This window comes from Pan troglodytes, chromosome 5 (assembly GCF_028858775.2).
Source record: "Pan troglodytes isolate AG18354 chromosome 5, NHGRI_mPanTro3-v2.0_pri, whole genome shotgun sequence".
In the NCBI taxonomy this organism is placed as follows: domain Eukaryota; kingdom Metazoa; phylum Chordata; class Mammalia; order Primates; family Hominidae; genus Pan; species Pan troglodytes.
In genome coordinates, this window is record NC_072403.2 from 166,148,920 (window position 1) to 166,173,715 (window position 24,796).

The following is a 24,796-nucleotide window of genomic DNA, read 5'->3' on the forward strand; positions in this document are numbered from 1 at the left end:
TACACAAATCAATAGACATAATCTATCACATAAACAGAACCAATGATAAAAACCACGATTATATCAATAGATGCAGAAAAGGCCTTCGACAAAAATCAACAGCCTTTCGTGCTAAAAACTCTCAATAAACTAGGTATTGATGGAATGTATCTCAAAATAATAAGAGCTATTTATGACAAACCCACAGCCAATATCATACTGAATGGGCAAAAACTGGAAGCATTCCCTTTGAAAACTGGCATAAGACAAGGATGCCCTCTCTCACCACTCCCATTCAACATAGTAATGGAAGTTCTGGCCAAAGCAATCAGGCAAGAGAAAGAAATAAAGTGTATTCAATTAGGAAAAGAGGAGGTCAAATTGTCTTTGTTTGTGGATCACATGATTGTATATTTAGAAAACCCCATCGTCTCAGCCCAAAATCTCCTTAAGCTGATAAGCAACTTCAGCAAAGTCTCAGGATACAAAATCAATGTGCAAAAATCACAAGCATTCCAATACACCAATAACAGACAGAGAGCCAAATCATGAGTGAACTCCCATTCATAATTACTATAAAGAGAATAAAATACCTAGGAATCCAATTTACAAGGGATATGAAGGACCTCCTCAAGGAGAACTACAAACCACTGCTCAACGAAATAAAAGAGGACACAAACAAATAGAAGAACATTCCATGCTCATGGATAGGAAGAATCAATATCATGAAAATGGCCATAGTGCCCAAGGTAATTTATAGATTCAATGCTATCCCCATCAAGCTCCCACTGACTCTTCACAGAACTGGAAAAAACTATTTTAAATTTCATATGAAACCAAGACAATCCTAAGCAAAAAGAACAAAGATGGAGGCATCATGCTACCTGACTTCAAACTATACCACAAGGCCACAGTAACCAAAACAGCATGACACTGGTACTAAAACAGAGATATAGACCAATGGAACAGAACAGAGGCCTCAGAAATAACACCACACATCTACAACCATCTGATCTTTGACAAACCTGACAAAAACAAGCAATGGGGAAAGGATTCCCTATTTAATAAATGGTGCTGGGAAAACTGGCTAGCCATATGCACAAAGCTGAAACTGGATCCCTTCCTTACACCTTATACAAAAATTAACTCAAGATGGATTAAAGACTTAAACATAAGACCTAAAACCATAAAAACCCTAGAAGAAAACCTAGGCAATATCATTCAGGACATAGGCATGAGCAAAGACTTCATGACTAAAACACCAAAAGCAATGGCAACAAAAGCCAAAATTGACAAACGGGATCTAATTAAACTAAGAAGCTTCTGCACAGCAAAAGAAACTATCATCAAAGTGAACAGGCAACCTACAGAATGGGAGAAAATCTTTGCAATCTATCCATCTGACAAAGGGCTAATATCCAGAATCTACACAGAACTTAAACAAATTTACAAGAAAAAAACAAACAACCCCATCAAAAAGTGGGCAAAGGATATGAACAGACACTTCTCAAAGGAAGACATTTATGCAGCCAACAGACATATGAAAAAATGCTGATCATCACTGGTCATCAGAGAAATGCAAATCAAAACCACAATGAGATACCATCTCACGCCAGTTAGAATGGTGATCATTAAAAAGTCAGGAAACAACAGATGCTGGAGAGGATGTAGAGAAATAGGAACACTTTTACACTGTTGGTGGGAGTGTAAATTAGTTCAACCATTGTGGAAGACAGTGTGGTGATTCCTCAAGGATCTAGAACTAGAAATACCATTTGAGCCAGCAATCCCATTACTGGGTATATATCCAAAGGATTATAAATCATGCTACTATAAAGACACATGCACACATATGTTTATTGTGGCACTATTCACAATAGCAAAGACTTGTAACCAACCCAAATGTCCATCAATAATAGACTAGATAAAGACAATGTGGCACATATACACCATGGAATACTACGCAGCCATAAAAAAGGATGAGTTCATGTCCTTTATAGGGACATGGATGAAGCTGGAAACCATCATTCTCAGCAAAATATCACAAGGACAGAAAACCAAACACTGCATGTTCTCACTCATAAGTGGGAGTTGAACAATGAGGACACATGGACACAGGGAGGGGAACATCACAGACCGGGGCCTGTTGGTGGGTTGGGGGCTGGGGGAGGGATAGCGTTAGGAGAAATACCTAATGTAAATGATGAGTTGATGGCTGTAGCAAACCACCATGGCACATGTATACCTATGTAACAAACCTGCACGTTGTGCACAAGTATCCTAGAACTTAAAGTATAATAATAAAAAAATTATATTAAAATTACATATCTGATTCAATAGATATTAAATCAGTAAAGATAAAAATAACTTTAGAATCTTAGGATAACATGGCATATAATATATTCCCTACATGAAAAATAAATGGAACTTTCTTTTCGATAGCTTTATTATTTAATGTATTTACATGAAGATATATGATCTTTATGTTAAAAATATCGAAGGGTATCTTCCTCCCCCTCTTCCATTTCTTTTTCTAACTTAAACTTTGGGTTGGGCAACTGTGTATATGTAAATACAACTTGATCTTCCAATAAATAACTAAACTTTAAAATTAACAAACAGATAAAGTGAACCTGTTGGGGTAACCAGACATGAAAACAGAATTCATCTAAAATTTCATATATTATGCTCAAAAAAACCAATATCTTCAATTTAAATTAATCCAAAAATGAGATAATGGCAAGAAGTATGTATGTTCACATAGGATTAAAGCTGTTCAGAAAATGAGGAAATAATGAAAGGCAAATTATCACTCAGCTTCCTGCCTCTCAGCCATCCCTCTCTTCTCAGAGAAAGCCTGGAACTGAAAGACTGTGTGTCTGACCTCTAATAACCTGATTCCAGAATCATCCACAAGCATAAAACAGTAAAATAATAAATGCTGGTGTTAGGAATCAAGAAAATACCCTTATTGGCTGTTTTGTGTGTCATAATCTAAGAGGTCTACAACATATCACTAAATACTCAGGGGATGCACTGTGCCCCAGGTCCACGACCCAGTCAGGGACATTACATTGTTTTTATTGTTGCTAATGGCTGATGCTTAGGTCTTCACAGGGCCATAAAATGAACATCCAGTGGAAGCAGGTGATAAGTAGGATCACAGGACAAAAACAGACCCAAAAGGTACAAGTGCAAAAGAAAACACAGCTTGTACCTGACCCCAAAGCAAATGTGAGAATCCTTCTCAATTGCTATACTAAGACTACAGCAGGCTTGTCAAACCTTTCTGGCTACCCTTGTACCTCCAAGAGGCTTTTCAGTAAAGCAGTATTTAAAAAATTTCCCTTTTGCTTTTTATATATTTTTCTAAATTAGAATTTCATAGTAGAAAACACTACATTATTTCTCTTATCTTACAAGATCATAAAGAGCGAGGAAAGAAGATTGGCAGAGAAGACCGCTTGTCGCTCTCCCATTGGAGACGGGAGCCAAATTAATTATTTCCGCCCCCCTTATCTTCTGAAGCAAAATAAATGAATTTTGTCTGACAGTCAAGTGTTTCCAATGCAATTTTTATCCTTCCTTTCTGGAGCATATTTTAGTCTTCCTACATAAAACAGCAGGACTTTGATTCTGCCACAGAAGGCACTTTAAAGTCTGTCTTATCTCACCTCACAAGTGTTTTGTCAAGGAAGATGAAAACTATTTTTATTTTATGGATGAGAAAAATAAAGACTCCGGAAAAACAGTAAGTGATCTTTTCAAAATGCAAATTAGTGATGGAGTTAAGAATAAAAGTTCACTTTCACACTGTGCAGAATCATGCCCTTCTAGACAACTCCTCTCAAACTTTTAACAGGCAGTCACCTAGGAACCTTGTTAACATGTAGATGAGTTCATCTGGGATTGTGCCGAGATTGTAAATTTTTAACAAGCTCCTAAGTGATGCTGGAATTGCTGGTCCATGAACCATACTTTGAGTAGCAAGGCCAGCCTGTTAGCAATTTTTCATGCAACGCTAGCCTCAAGTCATTGCAAGAGAAAGCGACTAGAGTTACAACTAGCACACTGAGATTTGTCCATAAAGCAGCACTCTGTACTATGTCTTAACTGAAAAACCAAAACAAGAGAATGAAAGAAAATTTGGCTTTGCTCAAAGGAGTATGTCCAAAATCCCTGCTTAAAAGTGTCAGTGCCTCATAATGTTGAGTTGGTGGGAATTTGGGTTAATGTCAGTGACCCTTCACTTTTGTTAGACTAGCTTAGGATGTCTCAAGGGGTCAGACTCCTAAATTTCTTCAAACTTACATCAGCTACCTAACTAGTTAGACTCAAGAAAGGAGACATATACTGAGCTAGTTTAACAACAACAACTATATATATATATATATATATATATATATATATATATTTTTTTTTTTTTTTTTTAAACAAGATCCTTCTTGGTGACATTAGCAAATGAGACAAAACAACATTTTTAGCCAACAGTTATAAGTTCACTCCTTTCCAAGTTCCTGCCAAATGAATGTGCCGCTCCCTTCTCCTCCTCTTCCATACCCCAGTCTATTGTCTGCTCTGACAGCACAGGCATGCCCCAGTAGGCCCGGAATTTGGCTGTCGAGAACACTGTATGCAGATTATCTCTTTAAATGCTATATTTTCAACTCTGCCTCCCCCACTATCTTATTTTTGGTCTTTCCTTGTGCTTTCTAGAATGTGGCTGTTTATTTTCTACTTAGAACCTAAACGCTGGATTCAGAAGACAGGAAGGGAATTCATATGCCATATTTCCTATCAGAATTTGAAAGGAAATTTGTTTCAGATTAGGAAAGTCTAAATGATGTCCCAGGGAAGATAATTTTAGTTCCCCAACATGCAACATTTGGAAAAATTTAGGTAGAAAACAGCGTTTCCTTTTCATATGCAATGTTCTAAGTGCCTGAGAAAGAAAAGACCGTGGAAGGCACTTGTCACCAAGAGAAGAAAAAACTATATAGTCATTTGTGTATTTTGCATACCCTAAAGGTATGCAAAACCTTAAAAGGCTTTACACATGTTATTTAATATAGCACCTGATGCCAAAAGATCAGAAGAATTGTATAGGCTTTCTCCAATTAGTAAATTTGACAACTCTACAACATAGCAAAAGATTTGAAATCATAATGATATATTTAAATTATTTAATTAAGAAAAAAATCTGGATAACTCATTTTAGTAGTGAGGACACTACTGACCAACAACATTGGCATGGTATAATTTGAGAGAGAAATCTCCTATTTTTGTTGCTGTTGGGTAGAGATAACGATCATACATTGAGTTTTTACTATGTGACATGCACTGTGTTAATTCTTAGACCAACGTTATTTCATTATCTTTTAACACTTCTATGAGAAGTGTTAAATTAAAATTCTTTCACCAAATTCACAAAGAGACAAACCTAGGTTGTGACTCCAAAGCTCGTTTTCTTAAATACTATGCTTTAAATTTACATAGCTATACTATGCTATGAATATATATATTTGATGCATTATTTTGAAGGAAAGTCAGTGAAGACTATATATTTCAAATTAGGCAATATATAGTCACTGAGATAGCAGTTGACTGAACTGGACAGACCAAGGCTCAGATCCCTGCTTGAACTACTGCATCTTCAAAGGGAGCAATCCCCACCCAGAGCCTCTGCTGCTGAGGTGCCCAGGTTTTGTACCTCAAATTCTGTCTCCACAGGGCCGCAGGGCACGAGACCTGAGAGCAGAAAATTGATAAGCCAGCCAGCAATCTAGGACACAAACCACAAAATCAGATTACCTTCTTGGGGACTTGAACTGGACACTTGGGGATCATGAACCAGTTGAATCAAAAGCAGAAGGTAATAATCATAAATACATGTGTACAAGACTGCAGCCATGTATTAAACAGAGGTATGAGTGCTTAGAAGATGAGACTGTCAAGTTGGGAGAACACTCTAGTTGGGAAAGGTGAGGTGATTTTAAAAGATGGCAGGTTTGTAACAAACCTGCACATCTGCGCATGTATCCCAGAACTTAAAATTAAATTAAATTAAATTAATTTTTTAAAAAAAGATCGCAGGTAAAAGAAATTCCATGAGAAACTGAACATATTAAGAGAAAGAGAGAGAGAACACCCAAGTATAAAGCTAATGTTTTTACTTGTGCTCTCATGAATCTGAGACAAGAGTAGCTTCATTTTGATTTCCCTCATTTTCCTCTATTTGTTTTACCTTCTCTGCCAGAGTCATGTACGTATCTTCTTTCATGTGTTTGATGTTTCTGTTAAGACAGCTCAAGGCTCTTCTACTGTATTATTGCTTTTATTGATAAGAACAATCCTAGTCTATTGGGTGATCTTTAATTGTTGTTTTGCTGTTGTATTATTGAGTCTTGAGGCAATCGTTTTCTGAAATAATCTTAAGTTGACTCCATTGCTCAACTATCTGATTAAGTAGCTTTATATTCTTAAAACAAATATTTCATTTGTTTTTAAATTTTATTCTTCCAAATATAGGAGCACCCAGGATTAGGCAAGATATTTAAAGTAGACATAAAGTTACTATGTTTCCTCATATGCTAAGAAAACAGAAAACGTTGGTGTACATACAAAAAAGATATTTGATCGCCTTTTTTTCTTTTTAAAATACGTTTATGAGGTATCAGTTGAATGAGAACAAAATGGTAGCAGTGGGTGGGAAGCTGGAAAATGACCTAAATTCTAGGATACGAATCCAATGCATTGTAGATAAATACGTTAGCTGTGGCACCATAACCCGCTGGATCCATCAACCATGTGGATCCATGATGGGGACAAGTGAATACAAAAGGTAAAAATGAAAATTTTAGAAAAAGGAAAGGGATGAGGCTAGGGAACACTTCAGGCCAAGAACAGAGAGGCAAGAGAAAGGAAGAAGTTAGCTTATCTCAATTTCACTAGGCAGAATATGAAGGCTGAACAAATAAATGCCCTTATCTTTTTTTTTCTTCTTTTTTTTTGAGACGGACTCTCGCTCTGTAGCCCAGGCTGGAGTGCAGTGGTGTGATCTCAGCTCACTGCAACCTCTGCCTCCCAGGTTCAAGTGATTCTCCTGCCTCAGCTTCCCCAGTAGCTGGGATTACAGGTGTGTGCCACCACACCCGGCTAATTTTTTTGTATTTTTAGTAGAGACGGGGTTTCACTGTGTTAGCAAGGATGGTCTCGATCTCCTGACCTCGTGATCCACCCACCTTGGCCTCCCAAAGTGCTGGAATTACAGGCGTGAGCCACCGCACCCAGCCACCCTTATCTTTTCAAGATGGCGCTCTCATTCGCTTATTGCTGTGACTATTATCTACTGCAATCTATGTACTTGCATAACATGACCTAAATAGGTAGATATACCATATTCATGGATGACTTAATGCTTTAAAGATAGTACTTCTTGCCAAATTAACCTAAACATTTGAGAACATTTTGACCAAAATCCAAAAATTATATTCTAAATAAAACCTGAAAATTAAATTCACAAGATTACCTGAATGATAGTGCCAAGGAGAGGTGCACTCTATAGAATACCAAAGGATGCTATAAAGGTAGGTTCTAACTACCATACTGACAAAGTGATAAAAAGAAAGATTGGGCTGGGTGGTGGCTTACACCTGTAATCCCAGGACTTTCTGAGGCCGAGGCAGGCAGATCACTTGAGGTCAGGAGTTTGAGACCAGACTGGCCAACACGGTGAAACCCCATCTGTACCAAAAATACAAAAATTAGCCAGGTGCAGTGCATGCCTGTAGCTACATGGGAGGCTGAGGTGGGAGAATCACTTGAACCCAGGAGGCAGAGGTTACAGTGAACCGAGGTCATGCCACTGCACTCCAGCCTGGGTAACAAAATAAGACCCTGTATCAAAAAACAAAAAACAAAACAAAACAAAAAAAAAAACAAAGCAAAACAAAAAACACAAACAGGAAAAGAAAAAAATTGTTTTGTGGTCAGAACATTTAAGCAAATTTCAAGTACACAATGTAGTACTGCTAACTCTAGTCACTATGCTGCATATTCGATCCCCTGAGCTTATTCATTTTATAGCTGAAAGCTGGTACAGCTGTTGTTGTTGCTTTATTTAAGAGAAAGTTTTCAGTGTATGTCAACATTTGAAGAATTGCTTGGTCCAAGGGCAAGTACACTTCAAATGTTGAGATACACTGAAAACTTTCTCTTAAAAAAAAATAGCTGTATCAGCTATCTCAAAATGTAATAGCACTGGCATATAAAGTGATACATATTAGAATGTTTCCTGTAACACTCTGTAATAATAAAAAATTGGAAATCACCTACATTTCCATCATTTGGAGAATAAATAATACTACTATACTAGTAGTAGTATAATATTCACACCACAGAAAATGATGCAGTTATCAAAAATAACAAGGTAGAGCTGCATGTACTAACAAGGAAGGCTTATGTGGAAAAACAGGCTACAGATGGATATCTGTCACCTAATTCTATTTACATTTTTTTTAAAAGACCAATGGTATATGTGTGTACATTTATGTATGTGTATGTATATATATATATATATATATATATATGCAATGGTACATAGAAAAAATACACTCCAAATTGTTAATAACCAGAATGCAAGATCCAGAACACAAAAATTGTAGGCATAGTGCCTAGAACAGATATTACCAATTAATAAAAGTACAATATATTTTTTTTGAATGAATGAATGGTAATTTTAGTGATGAAGACATGTTAGCATTGGGAAAATGCTGGTAAAGGAAATCTTTATTTTTTCTTGGTATCTTTCCAGATTGTTTGAGATTTTATCAAGTATAGTATCTTTCTAGATTGTTTGAGATTTTATCAAGCATGTTATAATAATTTTGTAATTAAAACTTAAATACAGATAAAAATAAACTCTTGCCTACCCCTTTCAGATAATGTTATAATGTGTCACAAGAAACAAACATATTTCTTGGTAATAAAACAAAATTATTTGTAAAGTACTACCAGGGCCAGCCTGTCTGCATATAGCCCTTTTTCCTAAAAAGTAAAAAAATCATCCTAAAGATTAGAGATTTCTGATCCTGCTACATGGCATGACTAGCTAGTCCTTCAAGTTAAAAAATATATCCACTGGTGATAAAGAGACATATTGAATATTATTGTCCCCTGAGCCTCTTATCATGATATACTCAGCTGTATGTGAAAGCATTTTGAGAAAACAGAGCCTAGCAAGGGGTCTCATGCCAATGGGTCCTGCCAAGGAGGAGGGTCTTCTGTATTTCCAGGGAGCAGCTATAGACATGGAGCTTAATGACTGCCTAGGTGTTCAAACTGCCAAGGCACACTTCATTCCAAATAGGAAGATATTCACAATGTACCTTTCAAATATTTAGAAAATATTTCTAACAGGTACTTTGTAATTTTTAATGGCAAAAAGTTAGAGTTTAGATTGTGACTGTTCATAACTGCCATCACTTGCCCCCAAACTTTACAAATCAGTTCAGTGTTACTTTACATGGTTAAAGGTCTAGTTTGTATGGCTGATATAATACATGATATGTAAATAAATATGGTCATAAAATTGCTATAGATTTGGCTTTGATTTTAACACAAAATATGCCATATGCTTATTATAAATATTTAGTATCAAGTTCTATATTATGATTACCTCAATTCCTCAACAGTCAACTTTTAATCCAGGGGTGTCCAATCTTTTGGCTTCCCTCGGCCACATTAGAAGAAGAAGAAGAATTGTCTTGGGCTACACATAAAATACACTAACAATAGCTGAAACAAAAGCTAAAAAGAAAAAAACACAAAAAATTCTCATAATGTTTTAAGAAAGTTGATGAATTTGTGTTGGGCCACATTCAAAGCTGGCCTGAGCCACAGGTTGGATAAGCTTGTTTAATCTTGGCTTTTTGCTAAAAGCTAAAGCATTTGGCTGATACCTTTCCTGACTTAGCCCCCAGAATAACGACCCTTTTGGTTCCCATTCTCCCTTAACAGTGGTTAAGTATTGCTTGTGTTCTTTGCGGCCTATCAATATTGGGGCACCCCAGAGCTCAGACCTGACCTCTTCCTTCTCTGTACTCTCTCTCCCCAGGTGATCTCAATTAGCCGCAATTCTTCAAATACAACTATATGCTGAAGATTATCCATTTTAAATCTCCAAGCCCTCTGCTGAAGTCCAGACTCACATATCCACACAGACTTGACTTCTCTACCTGGATTTCTGTGAGGCATTTCAAATTCAACTTCAAATTCTTGATTTATATCTCCAAGTGTTAGGTCTTTTCCGTCTCATAATATGACAACTCTATTAATTTAGTCATTCAGGCTGAAAGTCTTGAAATCATCTTTGACTTCTGTCTTTCTCTTTCAAACCTCATGTCAGCAAATTCCATTGTCTCATTTTAAAATATACACAGCATCTGACTGCTTTCCATCTCAACCTAGTGTTTTGTTGCTAGCAAATCCCATCACCTCCACCTGAACACAGGAGCAGCCACCTCGCCGGGTATCCTCCTTTCGCAGATGCTCCCTCATGTCCGTGCACGGAGCCAGAGCAGCTCCTTTCTTTCTTTCTCTTCTTCTTTTTTTTTTTTTTTGAGACGGAGTCTCGCTTTGTCGCCCAGGCTGGAGTGCAGTGGTGCGATCTCTGCTCACTGCAAGCTCCGCTTCCCGGTTTCGCGCCATTCTCCTGCCTCAGCCTCCCGAGTAGCTGGGACCACAGGCGCCCGCCACCACGCCCGGCTAATTTTTTGTATTTTTAGTAGAGACGCGGTTTCACCGTGTTAGCCAGGATGGTCTCGATCTCCTGACCTCGTGATCCACCCGCCTCGGCCTCCCAAAGTGCTGGGATTACAGACGTGAGCCACCACGCCCGGCCCAGAGCAGCTCTTTTCAAACTTCAGTGAGATGGCACAGCTCCTCCCTGCAGAGGGAACCCTGCAGCCACTTCCCCTCCCACTTTTGAGTGGAACCCAGAGTGCTCACCGCCTACATGGCCCTACATGATGGGATCCCTGCCCACTTCTTGCACCTCTGCTCCTGGCCACACGCCCTCCACTCTACACACTCCACACTCTGTCTTCCTGCCGCTAGTCTTCAATCACCTCTAGCACTGTCTGACTGCACTTGTTGTGTTTTTGCCTGGAAGACTCTTCCCCAAATATTAATTTGGCTCACCCTCTCCCCTCCATAGTTTTCTGCTCAAATATCGACTTATCAGAGAGATTTTCCAGGACTACCAGTGTAAAATCACACACCCCACCCCATACCCTACCTCTGTCCAGTCTCTCTCTAACCCCCTTGCCCTGCCTCTTGTAAAAAAAGCATGGCTTTTAACAATCACTGAATCTATCATACGTGCTGTTTCCTACTGTTTCCCTACCAGTCTCTCCCCTCAGTGTTAGCTCTGTAGGGCTGCTTATTTTGACTTTCGTTTGCTTTTTGCCCAGCTCATGGCATGGTGCTTGGCATATAAAAAGCACTTGACAAATATTGTTGAATGAATGGAGTTCCCACACCCAGAGATATCATAATAGTATTTACATGCTTCTGTTTCTAGCATTAGGTGGGTGACCTGTACTACCTCACCAGTAGTTATTGAAAAACATGTAATATCATGATTGTCGAAGGAGAGAAATTATCTTCGTTATATATGGCTTGGCTCACATCATGTCTCACTCAACCCTGTGTCTTGCTGATTATTCAGAATTATTCTTAGGTATTAAGGCGATTAGAATCTCAGGCTGTGGAGTCAAACAGAACTGCATTTCAGATACAACTTTCACACTTACTAGTTACATGACTGTTTTAAGCAATTTACTTAATCAGTTTAAGCCCCAGTAAAATAGAGGTATTTTTCTTCTTCCATAAAACAGAGGTGATGAAAAAGTACCTACTTCTAACTTGGTGGCAGAGGTGATGAAAAAGTACCTACTTCCAACTTGGTGGTAGAGCAGAAACACAGAAACCTTTCACTCTGAGATCAAGCAACCACAAAAATGCCCATAATTGCCATTTCTATCAGCATTGTACTTTGGGTCTACCCAAAACAAGAAAAATAAGTAGCAGATATAGTGTTTGGAAAGGAAAAAAGCAAAACCATTATCGTTTGTAGAAATATGATCATATACATAAAACAATTTAGGATAAATTACTAGAATTAAAATGACAATTTAGAAAGTTTGATTCTTAAAAATGCATTTAAAAAACTAATTGCATTCATGTACACCAGCAATAGTTATAAAATGAAAAAGAGAAAAATCGATGTTAAAAATAGCATTTAAAACTATGAAATATATAGAACTAAATCTAACAAATATGTTCAAGACTTTTCATAGAAAATATAAATCGTGAAATTTATTATAAGATGTAAGAAAGACAAATAAATGGAGAGAGGTAAAGAGACCAATTTCATGTACTGGAAAATTTTAGACTATAACAATTTCTGTTTCCCCCAGATTGAATCTAAAAATGTAACGCAATTCATGCCAAAGTCCCACAGACTGTGTGTGTGCACGCATGTGCATGTGTGTGTATGTGTGAGTAATTTCACTGGGTGATTCTAAAAGGTACATGGAGGTTAAAATGGCCAAGAGTATCCTAAACACCCTTAAAAAAAGAACAAAGTAGGAAAACATGTGTTACCAGATTTTAAAACTTATTTTGTAAAAAGAATGGTATGAGCCAGGGTAGAAAAAGTGGCCCACTGGGTAGATGAAAGTCTAAAAAGCACCAGCACTGGATTCATGAGAAAGATGACACTGAAGACTTACATGGACGTTTGGGAGAGAAATGGCGTGTACAGAAATGATACTAGGAAAATTATATTTGCATATGGAGTAAGATGATATTGTATCTCATTCATGGAACACATCAAAATAATTCCAAGTGGACTAAAGTTTATAAAATATGGAAGAATATCTTTAAGATACCAGTGTAGGGAGAAATTTCTTGATACCAAAAAAGCATTTAACCATAAAGGAAAGGATAGATAATTTTAATCACTTTAAAACTGAGTTCTATTTATTAAAAGATACTACTTTACAAGAAAAGTGAAGTAAAAAAGTAGAAAATACATTTGCAATATGTTAAACTGACAATGAAGGAGTATCCAGAATGTATACATTCCTACAAATCCATTGGAAAAATAAAAATACACCTATAAAGGTATGGGTAAAAGAGTGAAATAAACACTCTTAGATGTGCTAATCCATAATCAAGATTACCACCTGCCAATTTTGCAAAAATTTAGAAACTCAACTTTACCAGTGAGGATGTCGGGCTTTGAGAGCGCTCATCCATGCTGAAGAGATGTATTTTGGTGGAACCAATTTATAAAGCAATTTCATCTAGTAAAGTTGAAGATAGGCATACATCATGGCCAGCAATTCCATTTCCAGGTGTATGCCAGTAGAGAAATGCAGGCATATGTGGACCAAAATACATATGTAAGAATTTTCATTAAGAGCATTTAAAGGCAAGCCACAGACTGAAAGAAAAAATGTGCAAAACACATAAATAAAGGACTTAATAAATAGAGAGACTATAGCAAATAACAATGTAGTATATAGTTCAAGATAGCTAGAAGATTTTGAATGTTGTTACCACAAATAAATAATAAATGCTTAAAGTGATGGATATGGTATTACCCAGATTTGATCATTATACTAGTATAATGAATATATTCATGCATTGAAACATCACACCGGGCCGGGCGCGGTGGCTGATGCCTGTAATCCCAGCACTTTGGGAGGCCGAGGTGGGTGGATCACCTGAGGTCAGGAGTTTGAGTCCAGCCTGACCAATATGGTGAAACCCTGTCTCTACTAAAAATACAAAAAATTATCTGGGCATGGTGGCTGTAATGGGAGGCTGAGGCAGGAGAATCACTGGAACCTGGACGTTGCAGTGAGCCGAGAATGCGCCACTACACTCCAGCCTGGGTGACAGAGTAAGACTCAGTCTCAAAAAAAAAAAAGAAACATCACACTGTACGACATTAATATGTACAATTGTTATATGTCAATTATAGGTAAGAAATTAAATAAAAATAAACTATCTTGTAGACAATAATGTATCATCAAACTGAATATTCTGCTCTCATGTACTTCCTATACTTACATTGACTCAGTTTGAATCTGGTCCCAAAAACTCACAAAATATGACTGTCACCAACATCACATAAGCAAAAATCATTAACTTGTACATGTAGAGTAATAAAATGATGTTTCACATTAAAAATATTATTCATATACACACACATACAAAGACTCAAAAGAAAACAAAAAGCTAATGGAAAAAATAGGCAAAAGATCTCAACAGATACCTCACCAAAGAAAGTATATACAAAAATTAATAAATTCTGAGCAGCCACCTTATATTAAAGAAAAGAAGGCATATAAATAGCAAAAAAGCATATGAAAAGATGCCCAACATCATGAGTCATTAGGGAATTCTAAATTAAAACAATAAAATGTTACTACCCACCTACTAGCATGGCGAAAATCCAAAACACAGACAACACCAAACGTTGGCAAGGATGTGAAGCAACAGGAACTCTCATTCATTGATGGTGGGAATGCAAAATGGTACAGCCACTTTGCAAGACAGTTTGGCATCTCTTATACAGTTAAACATACTCTTACCATACAATCCAGCAATTGTACTCATTGCTATTTACCCCAAAGAGTTGAAAACTTGCATCCATGCAATAATCTGCACCCACATGTTGCTAGCAGGGTTATTCATAATTTTAAAAACTTGGAAGCTACAAAGATGTCTTTCAATAGGTGAATGAATAACAAACTGTGATGCATCCATACAATGGAATATTATTCAATGATTAAAAAGTGACCTATCCGGGAGATTGAGACCATCCTGGCTAACATGGTGAAACCCCGTCTCTACTAAAAACACAAAAAATTAGCTGGGCGTGGTGGCAGGTACCTATAGTCCCAGCTACTCAGGAGGCTGAGGCAGGAGAATGGCATGAATCCAGGAGGCAGAGCTTGCACTGAGCCGAGATCGCGCCACTGCACTGCAGCCTGGACGACAGAGAGAGACTCCATCTCAAAAAAAGAAAAAGTGACCTATCAAGCCACAAAAGACTTAGAGGAAGCTTAAATTCATATTACCAAATGAAAGAAGCCAATCTGAAAAGGGTACATACCATATAATTGCAACTATGTGACATTCTGGAAAAGGTAAAATTAAAGAGGTAGTAAAAAGGATAGGTTGTCAGGTTCCTGGGGGAAGGGTAAAAGGATGAATAGATGGAGCACAGGGGATATTTTTTACGGCAGTGAAACTAGTCTCTATGATACTGTAATAGTGGATACATGACGTTATACGTTTGTCAAAACCCATAGAACTGTACGACATAACGACATAAAGAGTGAACCCTATGCCAGGCGTGGTGGCTCACGTCTGTAATCCCAGCACTTTGGGAGGCCGAGGCGGGTGGATCACCTGAGGTCAGGGGTTTGAGACCAACCTGGACAACATAGTGAAACCCTGTCTCTACTGAAAATACAAAAATTAGCTGGGTATGGTGGCAAGCGCCTATAGTCCTAGCTACTTGGGAGGCTGAGGCAGGAGAATCGCTTGAACCCAGGAGGTGGAGGTTGCAGTGAGCCGAGATCACGCCACTGCACTCCAGCCTGGGTGACAGAGTGAGACTTTGCAACAACAACAACAACAACAACAACAACAACAACAACAACAGAGTGAACCCTAATGTAAACCATAGACTTTAGTTAATAAAAAAGTATGAATATTTATTGCCAGTTGTAACAAATGAACCATACTAATGCAAGGTGTTAATAATAGAGGAAATTGTGTATGGAATGGAGGGGGTATATGTAAACTCTGTACTTTCTGCTCAATTTTTCTATAAATCAAAAAGTGCTCTATAAAGTTAAGCCTATTAATTTCAAAATAAGAATCTCCACAGCAGCATTTTACATAAGAGCCCACAACTGAAAAAAAAGTGTTCACCAATAGTAGATACATTTATTGTTGTATAGTAAAACAATGGAGTACTATAAAACAATGAAAATGAATGAATTCCGGCTAGATAAAGAGGATATTACAAAGGGTTTCTGCATTATGCCTGCACTTCTCTAGGGGTATACACCTGGAAATGGAATTGCTGGCCATGATGTATGCCTATCTTCAACTTTACTAGATGATGACAAATTGCTTTCTAAATTGGTTCCACCAAAATATATCTCTTCAGCATGGGTGAGCACTCTCAATACCCCACACCCTCACAAGTAATTTGCTGGCTAATTTCTGTTTCTTGACCCAAATGGTGGCCACGTGGTTACTCTGTGTGTGTGTGTGTGTGTGTGTGTGTGTGTGTGTGTGTGTGTGTATGCATGTGTGTATATTTATGGAGTATTTTAGATAGAGAGAGAACACTCTTCTATGTATATGATACTTTTCAGTATAATTAACAATTTCCATGAAACAGAAGAAATGATGAAGCATATAAATATCAAGAGTCATGAAAAGAACTAGAAAACCAAACATTTGAACTTAATTAAACCAAAAAGCTTCTGCACAGCAAAAGAAACAATCAGCAGAGTAAACAAGCAACCCAGAGAGTGGGAGAAAATCTTCATAATCTGTACATCTGACAAAGGACCAATATCCAGAATCTACAAGGAACACAAGCAAATTAGCAAGAAAAAAAAATGACTTAATCCTATCAAAAAGTGGGCTAAGGACATGAATAGACAATTCCCAAAAGAAGACATACAAATGGCCAACAAACATGAAGAAATGTTCAATTAGTGATGGAAACCACTAATTGCCAGGGAAATGCAAATCAAAACCATAATGTGATACCACCTTATTACTGCAAGAATGTCCGTAACCAAAAAATAATAGATGTTGGTGTGGATGTGGTGAACAGGGATCACTTCTACACTGCTGGTGGGAATGTAAACTAGGACAACCACACTATGGAAAACAGTGTGGCGATTCCTTAAAGAACTAAAAGCAGAACTACAATTTGATCCAGCAATCCCACTACTGGACATCTACTCACAGGAAAGGAAGTCATTATACAAAGAAGGATACTTGCATGCATGTTTACAGCAGCACAATTCACAATTGCTAAAATATGGAACCAGCCCAGATGCCCATCAGTCAACAAGTGGATAAAGAAACTGTGGTACATATATACCATAGAATACTACTCAGCCATGAAAAGGAACAAAATAATGGCATTCACAGCAACCTTGGATGGAATTGGAGGCCATTATTCTAAGTGAAGTAACTCAGGAATGGAAAACCAAAATTGTATGTTCTCACTCATAAGTGGGAGCTAAGCTATGAGGATGCAAAGGCACGATAAAATGGACTTTGGGGACTCGGGGGAAAGGATAAGAGTGAGGTGACAGATAAAAGACTACAAGTTGGGTACAGTATATGCTGCTGAGGAAAATCTCAGAAATCACCACTGAAGAACTCATTCATGTAACCACACATCACCACCTGTTCCCCAAAAACCTATGGAAATAACAAATTAAAAATAAATAAAAATACGCATCTATCTGCATATACTTGTACTCTCCTGCTAAGGAGTAAATAATAAAAACTTCAATAACATCCAAAAAGAAAGAAAACCAAGGATTTAATCAACAACAAGAAGTTATAAGAAAGAGAAGAAAAATTGAAGACCCCTCTGATAACTTTCCAACCCTCTACACTGCTAGACCACATGATAAGCAAAACAAACACTTCGGCCTTGCTGCCAGACTGACAAGGAGGAGAGGCCTGTGACAGGTCACTTTGGCTCAAAGCCACATTAATTTAGAAATGACCCCAGCATCAAACATGACAATACTCCCTATTTTTTTCTTCCAATGCTGTTTTCCATACTCTATACAGACAAAAAGTGCTCAAAAAACTGTTGATAAAACACAATTCTAGTAGCATAGTATTAAAAGGGATGTCCAACATGACAGACTTCAAAGACTTTTTTTTGTCATGACATACGCAGTTTTCATCTAATAAATGTGGTATTCTGGGCAGGAATTTGTGACCATGAGCAGTGGTACACCTAGCGTACTTAACGCCCAGGGCAGATCACTGTTAATACCCGCTCCTCAATGTTTCAAACTGTTTTACATCTAAAATCACGGTGGCTCATGCCTGTAATCCCAGCAATTTGGGAGGCCGAGGCGGGTGGATCACATGAGATCAGGAGTTCGAGACCAGCCTGACCAACGTGGTGAAACCCCATCTCTACTAAAAATATAAAATTAGCCAGGCGTGGTGGCGCATGCCTGTAATCCCAGCTACTTGGGAGGCTGAGGCAGGAGAATCACTTGAACGCAGGAGGCAGAGGTTGCCGTGAGCCGAGATCATACCATTGCACTCCAGCATGGGCAACAAGAGTGAAACTCTGTCTCAAATAAAATAAAATCCTCACCTCTAAATTTATGCCTTTATGAGTGGAAGATTCCTCTTACCTTATTCACATTCTGTCTCTTCTGAACCTACTACCTTCCTTTTTCAATTATGACCTCCAACTCCTCAACCCCTCCTACTTCTTTCAAACTGTCATCGCCACTCTAAGTTTACGTACCTCCAAACTCTAGATTACACTTGTCACCATCTCCCATACCTTTGCCCCAGTGACTTCCTACCACCTACCACTCCTAACTCCTAGCTTCAGGAAAAATTGTAGGAAGTAGGATGAAAAACAAAGATAATGTAAAATTTAAGTACTATGAATGGCCTACTTAAATCACACAAATTTTCAGGTAACCTAATCAGCATAACTTCATGACAACTCATAGAGATCTGTAGCCACCTGACACAGGATCAGAGAAAGCAGGTGGTGAATCACCCATGCCTGAGATCAATGCCATTGATGCCAATGGTCATATATTCAAGGTTTTCCCAACATCAAATAATACTTCACAAAACAAGATTACTAGGTAATGTTCTAGGAACAAAATTAAGTGCTAAGGATACAAAGACCAAGATCAGTCTTCACCCTGATAGGCATGCTGCAGAACCCCTCATCTCCCCTTCCTTCCCGTCTCCACTGCCACCTCAGCTGTTACGCAGGCTCCCTAAACCTTCTTATGTCCTGTCTCCTCTTATTCTATTCTTCCCTGCACTCTACAGCTAAAATAATTTTTCTTCTTTTTTTTTTTTTTTTTTTGAGACAGAGTCTCGCTCTGTCACCCAGGCTGGAGTGCAGTGGCACGATCTCGGCTCACTGCAATCTCCGCCTCCTGGGTTCACGCCATTCTCCTGCCTCAGCCTCCCGAGTAGGTGGGACTACAGGCACCCGCCACCACACCTGGCTAATTTTTTGTGTTTTTAATAGAGATGGGGTTTCACCGTGTTAGCCAGGATGGTCTCGATCTCCTGACCTTGTGATCCGCCCACCTCGGCCTCCCAAAGTGCTGGGATTACAGGTGTGAGCCACCGTGCCTGGCCCAGCTACAATAATTTTTCTAAAGCATACTTCCAACTCACCCTGATTAGAAATGGTCATCCATTAGCTGTTTAAATTAAGGAACACCTATCCCAGTATTCAACCTCAACCAAATGTCCTTTCCATCCCCTTTTCCCACGCCTCCCTTCTCCATGTACATATCTTGCCACTTAGATGAGATCTTGTCTGGGGTCCCTGCTCTCTTTTAAACCTCTCTCTGGAGTGCTCTGTATCTCTTCTGTGGCACCTATTTTACTCTGCTTTCTTTTGTTAAATGTGTCTAGTTCCTCCCACTCAGCCCATTAGGTGTTAACATTTTTTAGACCAGAATTGTACCTTGTTCACAATTTTTTTTTTTTTTTTTGAAATGGAGTCTTGCTCTGTCACCCAGGCTGGGGTGCAGTGGTGCAATCTCGGCTCACTGCAACCTCTGCCTCGCAGGTTCAAGCAATTCTCCTGCCTCAGCCTCTAGAGTAGCTGGGATTACAGGTGTGTGCCACCGTACCTGGCTAATTTTTGTATTTTCAGTAGAGACAGGGTTTTACTATGTTGGCCAGGCTGGTCTCGAACTCCTGACCTCGTGATCCGCCTAGGCCTCACAAAGTGCTGGGATTACAGATGTGAGCCACCCTGCCCAGTCCCCCTGGTTCACATTTTATTCACTTTAGCACAAAGTACATCAGCACATGTATGTTAGGTACTCAAAAAAATGATATATACACAATGTAATAATGCAAAATTGAATGGAGTCCAGTTTTGGACTTATTTTTTATTACATACTTCCTGAGGAGGCATACTGCATGATTCCAACAGCAACTCTCAAAGTAGCTAGCTAAAGTACCGTTCACACTCAGATTGTGTACAATTTTGTTAATATTTTTTAAATCCTAAAATCTGGCTCATTCATGTCACTTTCCTGAAACATCATGCATGCTCTAGAATGCCTGTCTCTTCTTTAACAATGTTTTTTTTTTTTAATTAAGCTTGTTATCTACATGACTCCCAGATCAATTCTGGCTGTGCTTATACCTGATAATTTATTTGTATAAATTGGGTATTCGTCTTATTTGCTGACATGCAGCTTTTCAGCATCCAGAGTAAGGTTTCTTCATTCATTAAGTAGAAGTGACATTGTCTCCACATTGTCAGCAGGTAGTGTGTGTTGTACATATGTGACTTACTATCACACAGGCATAAGTCATGGTTCAAAAAACTTCTAACAAAAGAAATGAGGAGCACAGGGTAAAATTGAGCTGAAATGAACATGTCATTAACCCTGTCACCTCTTTTCCCATTATGCTTTGTGAAAATAATCAGTGAATAATTCCTAGAGCTCTGGAACCTGGAACTCTCAGTGAAGAAAGGCAATAGGAGGCAATTAACACCCTGATTTTATTTTTTTAATAGCTTAACACTACAGGAGAAAATGTCTAACAGAGTATTTAAATTCAGCATAAAATCCTAGCAACCACAATTTTAATTGCATACTAACTGCAAAAATATTTCTTTCATTGTCTAAATAAAAGGAAGGCTATAATATGTACTGTCTGCTTGTTTCAGGACTCAGTTATTAATCTTTAAGAATCTTTGCTAGGATGAAAGCCTCTTCTTCCAGCAAATGCATCTTGAGACTGGGACTTAATCTTTTAAAATCCTAGCTCTCGTTTTGAACCATGTTAAGATTTCTATCCCTGACATAAAAACACCTTGAACAATTTCAGACACAAGAATTTCAGGAATTTTTTATTAGTAACTCAAAAACAATACCTTTTAAAAGTCACAAAAATGAAAAGCTACCTTTGTCTGCAACACATAAACACACATGTAAAAAAAATGCACGATATGAAATTTGATTACTCAACAGCAAGTCATCACAAATGCAAGCAAAGATTGGGTTGCTGTTTCCATAGAGATGACTTTAAGTGGTTCAGTTCTTCTGGGAATTTAACCAAATCCCCAGCAGCAGAAGAAAATCATCAGCAAAAATTCTGTAGCATATGAGAACTGCCAACAAATCAATGAGAGAAAAAAAAACTTTCATTTTCTTTTCCTTTTTACCAAGAGGAATACCGTCACATTGAGCTGTTTGAAGAAGTATACAGATTTTGCTGGTCACTCTGTGTGTAACTCAAAACTAAATAATACCAGGTTCCTTCATTCTTACATTAAAAGGGCTGTTGGTACCCAGCCAGGCTCTACAGCACATGCAATCCTGGAATGGCATTTAGCCAGGAACAAGGACTGTTGCATCTTCCCATGTCTCTCTGGCTATGGTCCTAAAAGAAAACCCTCAACCTCCAGGGTTATCTCTTGGGAAAGAATGCAAATGGGATTTTATTCTCTAGTATGTTTTTGAAGCTATGCTCATCCTGGGGTGTGTGTGTGTGTGTGTGAAATTTTTTTAGTTCTACTTATGACCCAGTGATTAACGTAAGCGTTTGTAGGAGAAAAATAATAGATGTAGTACTTTTTATTATTTTCTTTAGTTCCACCAGTCCTATATCTGGAAGTCTCTTCTAAGTATCAAGATAGAGGTCATCTAGTTCAAGATGCTTAAATTCTCTCTTCAGTATATCTTTTCAAGAACAAGAGGTGTGACCAATACACAATAGGCAATCAATATTCAATGAAAATGTTTGTCTCAGAATGCGTAAAGACCTCCAGTGATAAGGAATGCATTACTTTCCAAGGAACCCATTCTATTTTTTGAAGAGTTCACAACATCAAAAAAAAGTTCTTAGGCTGAGCATAAATCTGTCTCCTTTTGACTTGCACCGTTGAACTCAATTCTGTGCTTCCAAGGAGATACAATTAAGCTCAATACTTTCACCAAACGACAGCAACTCACAAACCTGAGGGCGGGTTGAGACTACTCTTCCTCACAGTCCAATCTTCAGCCCTCTCCATTCCTCAGTGACAAGGTTTCCTTTCTCCTCCCTATGCTACTCATTCACCTCTAGAAATAGGTTGGTTTGCCAGACTTTATTTACTCCAGTTCTTCTAATCTAGATAGTTGGCCTAAATAAAGGGGAGAGGTATAAGAAAAATGCCATCAGAGGCCAGGCAGGTCTGTGTAAAGCATCTTTAGGTAAGGCCTCAGAGAGTGGTGAGAAGTGTTATAACTTGGAGAATTAGTTACCAGGCTGAGTAATGAAATTCACATACTTTTAAAATATTACACACACACACACACACACACACACAACTTGTTCTGCAGTTGTGATCCTTGGGCAAATTACGCTGATACCAAAAATTAAATTAGCAGGGTACCCATCTGAAATTTGAGAACTTAAAGAAACGTTCCCTGATTAGGCTAGAGGAGAGGAGAGAGCAGTCATCTATGTCATTAGACACTCTGGCAAGTGATTATGAGAATTTAGCAAGTCAACTTTCTCTCAATGGCACACCAAAAATATACAAACCAAACTCATCATTCTTTCACTGCTCAGTATCTTCCATCAGGTAACCGTGTTTTACAGCAGAATGAAGAGCGCACAATCAGAAAAGATACGTCATGATTGAACAGTCATAAAAATAAGTTAGTCCTGGATAAAAGACAAGGACCAGTTATCAGAGTATCTTTTAAACCTCATATTATTAACTTCCACACACAATTAATTCTTTCCTTTGTTAAGACTGAAAATGTCTTTTGAACGCATGAGTTGTGCTCTCCTTTATATGTAAAGGTTCTAATGCTGCACAAAGTGCGTGCAAATTGTCTGTCTTCCCATCAACCACACAGGAACATTCAGGAGCCGACGGGCTAAGAATTAGATACTGTCTGGGGCACAGCCCAGGGAAAGTGGCTGCTCTAAGCTCATTTTGAACTATCAAGGTGATGTTATGAATACCAGACTACAAAATCCTGATTTAACCACCACAAGCTCCAGCGCATGGGACATGGGACCAAAAAAGAGGCAAGTTTTTTCTCTGATTGGTGGAAAAGTATCATTATTTTATGATCACATGTCTTGGAGTTCTGAAGCAATTGGTTAGTGACACTTATAGCAAGTAATTACTGGCCTAGTAGCTGGAGTTGTTCACATGCAAACTCCTCTACAAAGCAACCTCTGGGCATAGCCCCACTTGACTAATTATTGAATCATCATTCATGAGTTTAACCATTCTTGTTACAAATTAATATTAGAGTTCCATATACAAACAAATATTCACTCGCTAACGAAGAATAAATAATTTCTTGGTTTACCTTTGTCCGTGATCTTTGATCCAGCAGGCTTATCTGGGACAGTAAGATGGTCATGATTGCTACTCAATGAAGAAGTATCATCACTAGATAAAGAGTTCAAAAATCCACTTTCTGATGTGACAAAACTGTTTTCCAGGGCCTTGTGGATGCCTGCCTCTGAGGGTACAGGTGAATGAACTTGCACAGCAAACGTTATTGGTTGTCCCTCATCTTCAGCAGCAGACAAACTGTTAACTGTGTCAGGCAAGGATTGTCTCTCTTTAGATAAGGAGGAAGGAAAACTGCTGGGTGTCTTCACTGTATTTTCCAGGGAAGAGAAAGAACACGACGTTCCACTCAGGCTGGGTGAGGATGAAGATGCCTGCTGTGCAGCCTATTTTTCACAAATAAAACCAAAAAAAGAATAAAAGACATCATGATTAAACCATCATTCTCTACCTTTTATTTTCAATCACGGTGTCCCCGTGTTATTTCAAAAAGTGACCAATAATAAAAGAGTCAAAAGGTAAAGACATGATATTTATTTCTGTTTGACACACATTAGGATTTCATTCTCCAAAACTGATTTATGTAACTTTAAATTCACTGTTCTAGGATCTGAAAAATCTCCTTATCACGATTTGTCCTATTCTTCAATGCTCTCCAGAAACTTAAAAGGCCTCTTTTGGGAATGCTTCAGAATACTGCATTACACTTTGAGCAAAATATAATTTGCAATCTATCACTGAATTCACACTGATGGAACAAAAAGATAATTATGAGAAAGGAGAGGCTGGGTGCGATGGCTCATGCCTGTAATCCCAGCACTTTGGAAGACCGAGACAGGCAGATCACCTGAGGCCGGGAGTTCGAGACCAGCCGGGCCAATATGTTGAAACCCCATCTCTACTAAAAATACAAAAATTAGCCTGGCTTGGTGGTGCGCACCTGTAGTCCCAGCTATTCAGGAGACTGAGGCAGAAGAATCACTTGAACCTGGGAGGCAGAGATTGCAGCGAGCTAAGATCATGCCACTGCACTCCAGTCTGGGTGACACAGCGAGACTCTGCCTCCAGAAAAGAAAAAGAGAGCAAAAGCTGGAGCCATTCCAGAAACAAAATACGAGCTTAAACCCTTGAATATCGCTC

General features: G+C 38.4%; 1 protein-coding gene across 12 annotated transcripts in view; it reads right to left on the reverse strand.

The window, feature by feature from the left end:
* Positions 1-24,796, reverse strand: part of IPCEF1 (interaction protein for cytohesin exchange factors 1) — a 202,004-nt gene that overhangs the window by 21,528 nt on the left and 155,680 nt on the right. For all 12 annotated transcript variants that reach the window (XR_010158231.1, XM_009452260.5, XM_063813585.1 and 9 more), the window contains one exon: positions 23,670-24,042. Coding sequence is in view for 11 of the 12 variants with exons in the window: in XM_009452260.5 (XP_009450535.2) it covers positions 23,670-24,042 (373 nt within the window). In the remaining variant the exon portion in view is untranslated. The remainder of the gene's footprint in view (positions 1-23,669; positions 24,043-24,796) is intronic.